Source organism: Mastomys coucha, unplaced genomic scaffold (assembly GCF_008632895.1).
Source record: "Mastomys coucha isolate ucsf_1 unplaced genomic scaffold, UCSF_Mcou_1 pScaffold8, whole genome shotgun sequence".
NCBI classification, from domain to species: Eukaryota; Metazoa; Chordata; class Mammalia; order Rodentia; family Muridae; genus Mastomys; species Mastomys coucha.
In genome coordinates this window covers 53750452-53764110 of record NW_022196914.1, presented here as the reverse complement: position 1 = coordinate 53764110, position 13659 = coordinate 53750452, and the positions used below count along the sequence as shown (strand labels likewise).

General features: G+C 40.2%; 1 protein-coding gene across 1 annotated transcript in view; it reads right to left on the bottom strand.

Moving 5' to 3' along the window:
- Positions 1 to 9075, bottom strand: part of Homer1 (homer scaffold protein 1) — a 103745-nt gene extending 94670 nt beyond the window's left edge. The window contains exon 1 of the mRNA XM_031360533.1: positions 7491 to 9075. Within this exon, the coding sequence (XP_031216393.1) occupies positions 7491 to 7495 (5 nt within the window). The 5' untranslated portion in view covers positions 7496 to 9075. The remainder of the gene's footprint in view (positions 1 to 7490) is intronic.
- Between the last annotated feature and the right edge of the window lie 4584 nt (positions 9076 to 13659).

Below are 13659 nucleotides of genomic sequence, written 5' to 3'. Positions count from 1 at the left end.
TCAAGGGTTTCTTTCTCTATGTAGCCCTGGAACTTACACTATAGATCAAGCTAGCCTTGAACTCAGAGACCTGCCTACTTCTGCCTCCTGAATGCTGAGACTTGAGGTATGTGCCACATGCCCAGCTCTTCTCACTCAGTGGAACCCTAGTAATACTTAGTGCTCCCTAGTAATACTAAAAGAGTAGGTGGAGTCCTTATTAAGTAAAATGATGGAAGCTGGCAGGGCAAGTAAGCAAACCATACACATTTTAATGTTAGAAGCCAAAAGACAGACATTCAAAACAACAGACTGAGATAAGAAGGAGCACCGCTTTACAAAAGAACATGCCAAAAGGCAGCACACAAAAAGCTAAGGGGATAGCAGGTTTGAAGTAACTATCCAATCTAAGTTTAGGAATATCGGAGGATATAGGAATAACATTTTTCTAAGTTGAGATGCTGAGATCTTTGATTGTTCATTCCATTCAAGATAATTTACTAGGGATCATTATGAGCCAAGAGAAACTGAAAGTAACCAGGAATGAAAATTCCAAATCACAAAAATACTTTACAGAATAACCCTGAGACATCTCACAAATATTTAAGAAAAACAAACAAAAAAAAAATCTATAAGCTCTCAAGTGATCCTGAGGCATACATAAATACAAAACAACAAAAAAAAACAAAAAAAAAAACAAAAAAAACTAACAGTCTACTTATAATAAATAAAATAAAAAAGACATATCCAAATTACTAGAAATAAGGATTTTTCTGTATACTAAGAATGGAACTGAATTCACTCAAGTCCTTTCAACTAATTTTGGAAGTGTGACTCTGTGTTGCAAACATATTTGTTAGGAAACACAATGTGATTTTCACCCAAGAGAACACATTAGAGGTAAGGCTTACACTGCCCTGTCTCCTTCAGGCAGTACTGTAAGCCTTGAATCCAGAACTTCAGCTTGCTCCATCACTGAGCTGTACTCCCAGGACCTTTGGGTATATTTTATTAAGACTCAACAACTAAAAACAGTGTGGAATTAGAAACAAGTCCTTCTTTGATATTTAAGAAGTCAAGGACATTCTCTTTTATGGTCTTTTGGACACTGCAGCACAGAAACACATGGATCCAGATATGACAGACATTAGATATAAAACATGATGACAATGACTTTAAACAACTTTATACAGTAATGAAAATGCATGTTATCCATGATGGAATAAAGTTTTTGTTTCACTTCCATTCTAATTCTTATTTGGTAGTTTTACAAAAAGCTGTCAATTCTTACAACCCTTCTGCCTTAGAGCTTGGTAGTAACCCTTTCATTTCAAAGATAATAAGGAAGAGCTCTTCATGTTTTACAGAACACTGAAAGAAAATATCCAGAGCTAGAAAGATGGTTCCATGGGTTAAAGGCTTACTCAGCAAATGTGAAGCCTGGTGTGATGTTTGGATCCCCAGAACCCATGTAAAAACCAGGTGGGTGGGGTAATTCCAGAACTCAGGAAGGGACATGGAGACAGGGTTTTTTCCTAAAGCATGCTGGCTAGACTAGTCAAAAACAGTGAGCTCCAGGTTCAGCCAGAGACCCTGCCACAATCTAAGATGGAGAGCTATTGAGGAAGATACTGATGTCAATCTCAGGCCTCCATAAGCATGCCTGCACATGACCTGCCCTCTTCCTACACACATGCAAGCACCCCCCACCTCTCCAGACACATACACATTCACTTAAAAAGAAAAAAGCAAGATATACCTAGGGTAGAGTTAATGTTTTGATAATATTAGGTTTTAAACAGATTAAGATGATTTTTCAAAAGCTGGAAAAACTGCAAGGGTAAAACATTAAGAGGATAAAACATTAACTAGATGCTTTTTTATTTTCATGAACAATTTTATTTTCTAATTAAAAAATGAGAAAAATATTTGGTCAATCTATCTTAAAAGCAGAAAAGATAATTAAGCATAAATGAAATTCAGTTAAAAAGTCCTTTACACAAAAGCCATAATGGATTTAAGATTCCTTATAGCTTTTTTGAAACTATAAAAACAAGACAAAAATAAAAGTAAGAGAAAAAAGTCAAAATATTAAAAAGATATGCATGCCAATTACTCATAAGTGTCTTTTTAAAAACACAAAGAACAAGAATTAGTTTGGTTTGAATTTTTTTTTCTCTTCTCCTTCCTTAGACACTTTACTTAGGAACACAAAATGACCAACAAGCTAGATTTGCAACTCTAAGGGAAGACTATCAATATGTATGATGTGCTAACAATTAAGAACATAAATTGAAGCTGAGTGAGGTAGCACACCCCCAACATTCAAGGACTGGGGAAGCTATGGATCACAAGTTCCAGACCACGTGGGTATAAGATAAACCTTTCTTAAGTAGGGTAGGTTGAGAGTGGAGAAGGGGAAGGGAGTGGGAAAGAGGGAGGGAAGGAGAAAAGGGTCTGGATAAAGAAAAAAAAGTGCTGTTATGGTTAAGATTTTTTTTTTTGACCTAAAAGAAAGAGTCTAGATATACAATTTTATCTATATACTGTGACTGGAGTTTTGTTGCTGAAATTTTACCTATACTCTTATTCAGAAAGGGTTATGGTTTTAGGAGTGTGGTGGTACACACCTGTAAAAGCCACTATTCTGGGCACTGAAGCAGTAAGATCAAAGCTGGAGGCCAATCTAAGTTTCTCAGCAAGACCCTGTGTCTCAAGTAAAAAAAAGATCTGATTTTTTTTTTCCCAGTTCTCATACATGGACTTAAAGCTACCTAAAAGTTCCTCGTTACATACAAAATTTTCTGTAATTAACTTGAATTCTTATAATACTTCAAAATTACTCAGTTAAAAAGAAATAAAAGTTTCTGATCTCCAGAAAAATCTTACTTCTCTTACCAACATAATCTATCTTGCAAAGTGCATTGTCTCCACTGAGTGTGTGAGCTACAAATCATAAGCTATTAAACACAAGCAACACAGACAAAAGCCTGCACACTACACTTAACTAGATGGGTCTTAACTAAACATACTAGGGTTACTTAAAACAGTTATTTAAGCCTTAAAATAGGAATGGAGGATACCAGATAATGCTAAATATTTGGGATTAATTTTCAGGTTCTTCTATTCAGTTAGCAACATCTAAGACCTAAAGAAAGTTCAATGGCAGAACAGAGATTTGATCTTTTGAAATGTAAACACCTTTTATCGTGACTGTCAGCAACTAAATAAGGACAGTTTCTCTGCCACCTCTCTGCCTGTGTTTCACAGTTCTCCTAAGTGATGAGGCCTCTTATTTGAGCACACCATGCAGTTCCCAACATTTCTAACTCTACTTGGAAACTCCTAGTTCTAAAGTTCAGCTACACATTTTTCTGTCCCTCCCTCTGCCCACTGGGATGTGGCAGGGCCTGTCACTTCCATTTCTGCCCAGCCAGAGTCACTGTTTCTACAGGACACAGCATACAAGTGTGAATTACCTTAGCCTTTTCTCACTGCTCCTCTGATCCTTCTTGTTAGTGCTTTGCTTGCTTATGGTCCCATATTGATTGGTTCCTCCCACACCACCAAGAACAATATTGTTCTAAAGTGCCAGTTGCTACCACAGGTTTCTTAAATTTCATTAGTGAGTCTTCACTACCATTTCTTCTTGAAAATGAAATGGAATATAATTGAGTAGAAAATATCAGACTGCAATCACATAAAGTAAGAATATTATTTTATGTCATTTTATATTTAAATATGAATACGAGGTCACAGCATAAAATAGATGCTGTCAATGGATCATATTTTTATTAACTGTCTGGCTTTAAAAACAAACAAACAAAACAACAAAAAACAAACAAATAAAACCAGGCTCTTTCTATAGCCTAGGCTGGTCTCAAACTCCAGATCCTCCTGCCTCGCTTTCCTGAGGACTAGGTGTATAGGGTATACACCAGTCTATAGGATACCCCAGTCTTTCACTGGCCTACAAAGCTCTAGCCTGGCCCTGGACAAAGTTCTGAGGACTCACTCCTCTATATCAAAGGAGTCCACACAAGCAAAGCTTTTATGCAGTGGTGCTGTCAATCACTGTTCTACCTAAATGCCCTCCAATTTGTCCATAAGGCCTACCTTTTAAGTGTTTAATATCACCTGCTCCAAAGTCTATCCTTCCTTTAGCAGCCAATGTCCTCTCATTACAAATACGCCATGGGCCTCACAAATGCCCACTTTTACTGCTTCCAACATTTCACACCTATTTTAACCATCATCCCCAGTTCTAAACTATAAACGCCTTTAGGGAAGAAGCACATTTTACTGACTGTTCAACAACACTCAGCTGAGTCTATGACACATGACTGATGCTGAAAGTTTGGTAAAATTAAGAAAGAACTAAGGACTCACGCTTAAGTTGTTAGGCTGCCTTTACAAAATGAACTCCTATTGTGACAGTGGATCAACATTTCCGCATTTTTGCTACCACCTGGGCCTTAAACAAAATGAGACTCCAGGTAATAACGTAGCAGCATCCACTTCCATGCTTTAAGGCAAGAGGAAGGGCTCAAAGTTTGCAAAGACAGGTAGATAACAGAAAAACAAACAAAAATCTCAACATCCTTTTGTAGGGAAAGCTTCCATTTTATACATAACTATCTCTTAATAGAGACAGGCATTACTAAGCTAAATAAAAACAAAAAGTAGCACAAAATAACTGGCTTCTGCTGCCTTCTCAAGTGTTCTGACAAGAGTTCCAGACTCACTGCTACATCACGATATTACCAAGGATGTACCTAACAGGCACATCTCATGGAGCTGAAGCTTCTTGTGGGTTTCATTTTACATATTCAGTTATCTTTATTTGTAAGGTGTCCGGTACACTTTTTATATACCCATACTTTAGCCGACCTCACTCCAATTAAAAACGGTGCGTGCAACTTTGACAGACTCTGCCAACTGTTGGTTTCAGCTATTCTTTTCTTTTTCCACAGAGTTCATAAATTAGTATTACAGGAGTCATTTTTTTCTACCTAATCATTTATTTTGGTTTAAAAATTAATTTCTTACTCCCTAATTATACCTATAATTAAGGTAAATGTAATCCTACTTTAGCCCATCTGTAATATATAACTTCCTTACCCACATGAAATGTTGGATATTTATCCAAGTAAGGTAATTTAAGGACTGCCTGGGAAAACTTTAAAGGTCACATAATATTAACTTATGCTTCAAAGAAGCCCAGATGGCTGTGCTTATTCACTTACAAAGGGTGGAATGTCTGTAAATGCCTTTGCTGTGTGATATTTTCTTCCATTTCCATCTACCCTTCCTCCTTCAACAATGCAGATAAACCAAGTCACCCTCAATAAGAAAGCGTCACATTCCCAAGTACAGATTTGAGTAAAATAAGCGCAAGTATTCTTAACTGCTGAGCCATCTCTTCAGCCCTTCTTTCTAGATCTCTTAATACTCAGCTATCGTCAATTGGCCATGAAGTTTTGGCACCTGAGTTTTGGAGGAGCAAATTCAAATCATGTCACTCACCAGGCAGAACTCTATTACAACCTTATTTTACATGTCATTTTTAATTTTTATTTTACTCATTCTTTAAATTTTAATCTATGTGTATTGGTATTTTGCCTGCATGTACGTATGTGCACCACTTGCAATCTTGGTGCCTGCAGCGGTCAGAAGAGGGTATCACATCCCTGGAAACTGGAATTACAGAGAATTGTGAACCACCATGTGGGTGCTGAGAATCAACCCAAAATCCTCTTGAAGAATAAGTGCTCTTAATCCCTGAGCCATCTTTCCATCCCTAAAAATATAATTTATAAACACATTATACTGAGCATCTAAATGTATTTCATGTAGGTAGCTTAATTTCATATTTCAAATAGTAATTTCCTTTAGTATTAAATTAATCTCACTCTTCACTTGGTAAAACAGTGAGTATTCATGTAATATAAGAGATGCAGAAAACTGAGTCTCTTCTCTGATGCTACTCCAGTCTGAAGAATGCAGCATTGTTGGTGAAAATCTGCCACTTGATTTTGTACGTGAGAGTGCACGTGACACTTCAATTTGGCTTAAAAAACACATTTTTAAACTGTGGAGCTGCATATAAACAAGGAAAGCCATACTTCAAATGTTTCCAATATTATTATTATTATTTTAGTCTTTTCTCATTTAAAAATTGGTGCAACCTAACAGAATATTTTCTAACACCTTCATTTCCTAGCTTACATGCTTAAACAGATTAGAAGAAAAAAGTCAACTGCTGACCATTAAATGAGGGAAGAAAGAAAAAAATCATTTTTAGAAGTTGGAAAACTCTTATGCTCCTTATTTTACCGACAAGGAATCTGCCCATAAAGGTTAAGTAATTTGCTGAAGGTCACTATGCTACTAATAGCAGAACTAGAAATAGAATAAGGTATTTTAATTACATTCTTAGCACTTGTTATTTAAGTATTAAAAATAATTATCAACTCCTAATTAATTCCTGAGGAAGAACTGCTGACACGCGTCTACATTTTCAAAGTTGTATAAGCTAATAAACTTCGAATTTTAATTGCCAAGACAAAAAGCAACTATTCAAGAACTTCATAAAATGTGTGTTCCTAAGCTATCACAATGAATTTCAAAATCCATCATTCCAAACCTTGTTCCTCAACTACTTATTTATCGGTGTTAGTTGGACCACAGAAGGAATGCATACACAGCACTGACAATCCACTAAAGATATGAATAGATCACCACTCCATAACACAGATTTCCAGCTTAACTAAAGAACTCATAACATTTTATTAAGTTGCAGTGTTTAGAATGAAAAGTTTGGGAAATGCACTCTAGGCTGGCTTTTGGCTATGCTGAAGATGTAAACCTGACACTGTTGGCACAAGCTAAAGGTCTGAGGCAAACAGAAAAAGTGAACAAGTTCCTTCAACCAACAGCTTTGTCTCGCCAGCACCCACACCGTGGAGACCGAAACAGACTGAGATTTTCGTTTAAAGCCTAGTAAACCAAGCTGCACATTTGGTTTCGGATGTTCAAGGATAAAACAGAGGGCACTGCCAGGGCACCAACTTACAAAGGATCAGTTTCAAGGACTGAAGTCTAAGTACTCATTACAATTCTCCCTTTGTACAGCTGATTATTTCTACAAAGTACTGGAAGAATGCAGCTCTTCTCTTTGAACAATACCATCAACCAAACCTAAGAAGGCAAAATTTTACTAACCTATACAGCAGTTTGATCAATTAAGAGGTACAGGGTAGACTAGTGCACTGTCTCTCTATATATACATATATACACATATATATATTTAATAAAACTATAACTATGTTTACAAACATTACACATTCTAATTAGGACCTCTGGTGTCGCTCTACAATACAAATATAATCTCTATTTTAAAGTAGTACCCGGCTTGCAAGGGACTTAATTTAAAAATATGGTCACCACCACCACTCAACTGCACACACGCATAAGCAGATTTAAAGCTGTGATAAGCACAAATTCCTTACCCCATTTTGCCCAAGGAAAACTTGCTCTGAAGTTTCTGCTCTTATGCTACAGAAATAACTTCCAAGGAATTTTCTCCGTCTGTTATTTTGCAGTTGCTTTTCCACCCCCGAGATCTTTTCCGGAGGCAACTCAACGAGGCAGACAATTCAGTTAGTTCTTGTCGGTAAAATGATTTCACTCCCGCTGACACCAAAATGTTCAAACATTTGGAATTTGAAAAGGTTGCGCGGAGAATATAGCACTTAACTATCCCACAAAATTAGTGTACGTGTAGAAAAACGCAAAAGCCAGCTTCAACGAGTCTGATAAAAAATGAGTTCGCTGGTCATTTCGCTCACGTCTTCCACGACACTCAGGCAGCCAGGTTACTCGGCCTTTTGGGCTAAGGCGGTGGGTTCAAATTTCACCACACTAGGTCCCTGGGGGTGGAGCGTGCAACCCAACGCGACGTGCACTTGAATAAAAACCCTAAAGGCAGCCAGCAAATGCTGCTGCCTCCCTTACATTAAAAAAAAAAAAAAATTATATAGAAGAAATCTCGAAGTGCAAACCCCAGCCGTTCGCGATGTGCACGGCACACCACATCGGAATCTGTCCTTTGAATGTTCGTCCTCCTAAGACTCGGAGCAGAGAGGAGGTGGAGAGCAGGCAGAGAAGGCTGGGAAGGATCGATTCGTTCTCACGAGAAGCATCAGCGGAGCCATTTCCAGGCTGGCGGCTAGTTGGGGGCGCAGCCGCCGGGGAGCAGCGCGGGGGGCCCGAGCCCACCGCCCTCGGCTTCCCGGCCCCCGCCGAGCACAATGGAGCCCCGCTCGCGGCCGCCCCCTCTTCCCGCCTCTCCTCGCAGCACCCGGGGCCTCGGGCTCCCGACGGCGGAGAATGAATGAATCAGAGAACCCAGCCCCGCGCGGTTCCCGGCACCCAGCCCCCAAGCTCCTGGCGGCCGCGCGCCGAGGCGAGAGGCTCGCGGCTCGCGGCTCGTCCGAGGCACGGCAGCCGCGGCTCGTGCCCCCACCCCGGCTCGTCTCTCCCGCTCCGCGCCGCCTCACATTCCCAGGGCTGCCGCTGCCTCCTTCACTCCGCTCAGCGGCTGCCTCCGCCGGCCCGGGCGGCCTGGCGCCCGTCGCTGCCTCTGACTCCACAGAGCGGGCTCCGAACCGAGCGCAGCTGAGGGCGCCGCTTCCCGGTCCGCGCGGCCGGCGTGAGGCGAGCACGGCAGCGGAGCAGGAGAGGGGGCGGGGCGGGGCGGGGCTGGGTGGAGAGCGCGGCCCTCCCGGCTCGAGGGGCGGAGCGCCGCCGCCGCCGCCGCAGGCCCGCGGAGGAGGTGGGGCGCGCCGGAGGCGGGGCACGGGATCGGACCCGAGCGGTGAGGAACAACCCCGGAGGGGATTAGCCGGCCGGTCCGTTGGTCCGTCCCTTTTTCCTTCCCCTCCCCTAGCGGCCGGCGGCGGCGGCGGCGGCGGCGGCCGCGGGCGGGCACCGCGCTCGGCTCCTGCGCTGCTGGCTCTGGGCCGCCACGGCCTCGTCCGCTCCCCACGCCAGGCGCTCGCGCTGTGTCTCCATCCTCCCCGCAGGAGGACCTTTAAATAGGAACGTCAGCGCGCTCCTCTCCGCACATACGTCACCCTCCGCTCACGTCACCCTGTGCGGGGGATGATGTCACGCGGCCGGAAGTACTGCTAAATTAGGGAGAGAGCTGGGGGAGGCGGGCTGGGCGAGCTGCTCCGGGCCCACCTGTTCTCGTTTCTCTCGCTTCTCCTTAAAGGCCAAGGCGCCAGAGACAGTCGGAGGAGAGCTCGGAGAAGGAAGCAGCGGGAGGAGGTGTCCTCGGCACACATGTGCCAAATGCGAATGAATCACTCTTAGCAACAGTGCCGAAGTGTCGCCGGTAAAGTCCTGTCTCCCTCTCCCACTGGGTTTGCAGCAGCATCCCCGGACTGTTCATATCCCAACCTGCAGAGAAACTTAGGAGGGAGAGTGATCACTACTGGTAGACTTGGGGAAAACCACCGTTAATTTTAGGAATTATAAATACCATTCTGAACATGGTCAACTTTTAAGCTTTCTCCCCTCCTAAAGGCATGCATTTTAACTTAAAAAAAAAAAAAGTAGAGCTAGGAACAAATCTCTTGTTACAAAGGATAGTAATTAAAGCAGAGGGAGATTTCTAAATTGCTCTAAATGTTGCTCTTTGCAACACAGCCATGGTTCTGCAAGGCAAAATGAGTCAAATTCATTAAAGTAAAATTTAGTTCCCTCAGATAATTATCCTTCTATAGCATCGCAAATGCCAACGAATCTCCTCAGGTCTGACTTATGAAGGATATGAATTACAGTCCGGAAACAAAGTCCTACTTTATTAACACAAACATACATTTGAGTTACTTTTTATTTTGAATCTTGTAAGCACAATACCTCTCAAGTATACTTTCATTTTTTTTTATGTAGCAAGGATGATTAGCCATCTATAATTTATAGCTGCATATGTAAAATTGTGTTTTTAAAATCATAAAGTCTTAAAATGGTCTTATGTTGTTAAGGACCTTTTATTAGACTCACAGAATGAGCTTTGCTTTCATTTGATTTAACTTGACAATCGTGGTTCACAAATAGAATTGCTGCACACTACTAAAGGCCATTAGTACTTCAGTTACTCTATAGATTCAGTGACCACATTTTACAGACTAAAGTCATTTGACATGAAACAGGACATTCAAAACCTGAAGTGAACAGGAAAATCCAGGACATAATACTATTACAAAATCGTGAAGTTGTCCTTAGAAGAATAGTACATCAATACCAATGCAGTTCAAAATAAAGTCAGGTAAATTATGCCAGGAGTGATGGGTTTTATTTTGCCTTGTTTGAACTCCTGTGTTCTCTTCTTTAATCCCTCCTAAGCAATGCAATTACAAGAATGTCCCTTGCTTGCCTGCTATATGTAGTTTTTAATACATTTATAATGTTAACACATGATTTTGAATTAAGGAACAACAATTTTGCTTTTTTTTTTTTTTGCATTGACATTTTCTTGCTTGAGTTCGGACAAAGTGTTAGGACCAATGTGTAACTAATCAGGCTGCCTGGTCATTTATCTGAACATTTAAAGTTATGATCTTGCTTTAAATTTGAAATATTAAAAAGACTGAGAGGGTTTTTTCTTTTCTTCTCACGTGTGTTTGCATGTATGTGTACACATGTGGATGTGCTGGCGCATGTGTACATGACAGAATGGAGATCAGAGGTTTAATGTGAGGAGTCTTCCTTGTTTGCAGTCCACCTTATTGATCGAGGGAGGGTCTCTCTCTCTCTCAACCAAACTCAACTCATCTGTAAGGCTAATCCAACTAGCCAGCATACTCTGAGCTTCCAGGCTCTGCCTTCCCAGTGCTGGAACTACAGGTATACCGCCACCCAACTCAGGGCCTGTGTGGATGCTGGGGATCTCAACTCTGATCTTCACACCGGAATGGTAACTCTGGGTTTTGTTTTATTTTAATGTTATAATGAAAAATTAATGAAAAGCAAATATCTGCTTTCCAAATTGTCTAATATATCATCATACTGATTAAAACTGATACTAAGTTACATTTCAGACAAATTTTTACTTAAATATAAACTACAAAAACAATGACACTGTTATTTTTCAAATAATGTCATTTTATGATCCGTACAAAGTAAAACACAAAGTGTTATTACTCTCTAAAACGAAAAAAGAACTTTAAAAAACTACTTCCCATCTATACTCATTCTCTATTTCTGGGTCTTTTTTTTACCATGTTAACTAACTCTTATGTTACCATTTTCAAACCCTTCATTCAGGCCTATGATTATAGCCTCCTCCCATTTGTGTTCTTTATCAAACTGATTTTTACCCAACTGCCAAGACAGTCTCTGAGTTGCTTCGGTGCCTTTAGAGTACTAGCCCTTTGCTCAGTTTCTGTTTGTCACAGGGTGTGGTTTCTTCTCAGCTGTCTCTTACCAGCTGAAAGAGAGCAATTTTTTTGTACATAAATCTGACTGCTCACTGTGATATAATTACTCAAAACCTTAGTGATCATTTCAGCATCTTATCATTCTTTCCCGTTTGTGTGGGATTCACCTATCAGGAAGTAGCTGTATGTATATTGCCAAAGGTGTAAGTAAAACCAGAAACATAATATGAGACATGTCCTAGGGAAAATAAATGCACTTCCTACCCTACTTTGAAACAATTCTAGTACACTTCCAACAGGAGTCAGAGAACTATTATATGGCTTTTTATCCATCAATAAATATCTTTTCTGCTAAAATGAGCTGTCATACCATAAGTTCCAACTCTAATTTCCTTATGTTGTTTTAAAGTACTGAACTTCCTAGAAAGGAGGAAGGAATTTCTCTCCGGAAGAGGAAGAAAGTACTTCAATCGCATTTCAGTTTTTTAAGAGTTCCTCTTTCCCAGTATGCTCTCAAATTTGTGGGGTGGTTTATGAATACCCTCTGATTTTAGAATCTGTGGGCGAAGACATCTGTTTCAGTTTTGAGTTTATTTCCATGCCCTTAGCAGGAGATGGTAGTCTCCAATGAGATGTTCATAGATGTGTCATGAAGTGGGTCTTTTTCAATGAAAAGTCATTCATGAGCTAGAAAAAAAATCAGAAAAGAGGGTTAAAGCCAGGTTTTATTTTTAATTGACTTACATTAGATAATAGCAACTCCCTTTGGAGTATTGTATTTTTAATCACAAAATGCCACTGTCACTTCAAATAAAGTCATAAGCAGAAATACGAGATGCTAGATCCCCAGCAATAGAAATCCCACTAGCTTATGACAGAAATGTATAAGGAACTAAATAACCAGCGAAGAATGAAAGTAATGAAACGGTAGAAAACAATTTCTAGTGGTTGCTAAAAATCTCATTTCACATGCTCTAAGATTTAGCACATATAGGCCATCATTAGGTTGAGTTGCCTTGTATAAAGGCATCTTTCATTATTATTACCAGTCTTCATCTCAACAGAAATGAGGTGGCTGAAAGGTCTTTTCAAATGAATTTCAATTAAAAAGGAAAAACAACCTCAAGAGTGGGAATATAGGTGTTAGCCTATATTCTCACTCCAAGGCTAAATCTTCCAGATTTACTGAGCTGCGAGCATCCATATTGATACTGTTTTCCCTCTTAAACAGAATGGTGTGTGAGTTGTAGAGGGAGAGAGATTGAAGAATTATCCACAGGAAAACAGCTATAGGACATGGGAAATGACCTCATGGTACTCTCCTGCTTTGGTTTTTATTGTAATGTCTTTGCTGACTTTCTAAGTATTGTCAGAAAAGTAAAATACAGTCCTAGGCTTGTAAAAGAAAACTCTGGAAAGTTTCCAGTCAGGTCCTGTCAAGAGCCTGAATAGAATAGAGGAATTGATAATAATAATCCACAATCAGGAAGTCAGTGTGCAGTCTATTTGTATTTTTTAGCGTTTGGGAGATATAGTACCTTTCAAAAATTATCTGACTTAACTTTGTTGTGTTGGACATTTCAAGCAGCAGTCACAGAGAACAGGCTGGGAAAGCATGCAGTCTTCCGGGAACTACAGTAAAGAATGTGGAGTAAAGCTGCACCTGTGTGGTTACTTAGAGTGGAGTGCTGCGGAAGCTGATTGTCATGGTAACCAATAATCTTTTTCCTGAATGGGGAAACAGAACAACCATGAGGAAAATATTTTAAACGAGCTACTTCATTTTGTGACTCTTGGTGCCTGCAAGTATAAAAACAGCACCCAAGGCATTCAGAACAGTCATGCTTGTAAAAGGAAATTGCTTCCTTTCCAGAGAAATGAGGCTGAAGCTGCGTATAATTGGTAAAGTCTCGGACATGCCTGGAGCTGACAGAAACAATACCTAAAACCTCTGTTACATTTCTCTCCAGTATAAGCGGTCAGAAAAAATCCTCAACATTTGAAGGTTTTAGCCATAACATTTCACGAGTTATTTATGAGGCTCTTATGTATTTTAACCTGGTTCAGATCATAATTGCTCTAAAGGTTACATTGGAATTAGTGTTCTCTACAGAAGCAGAACCAATATGATATATACACACAGACAGACAGATGAGAGACACATGACAGATTTATTGGAAGATTTGGTGCTCACAGTTTATGGAAACCAAAGAGTCCCAATCTGCACATTGGA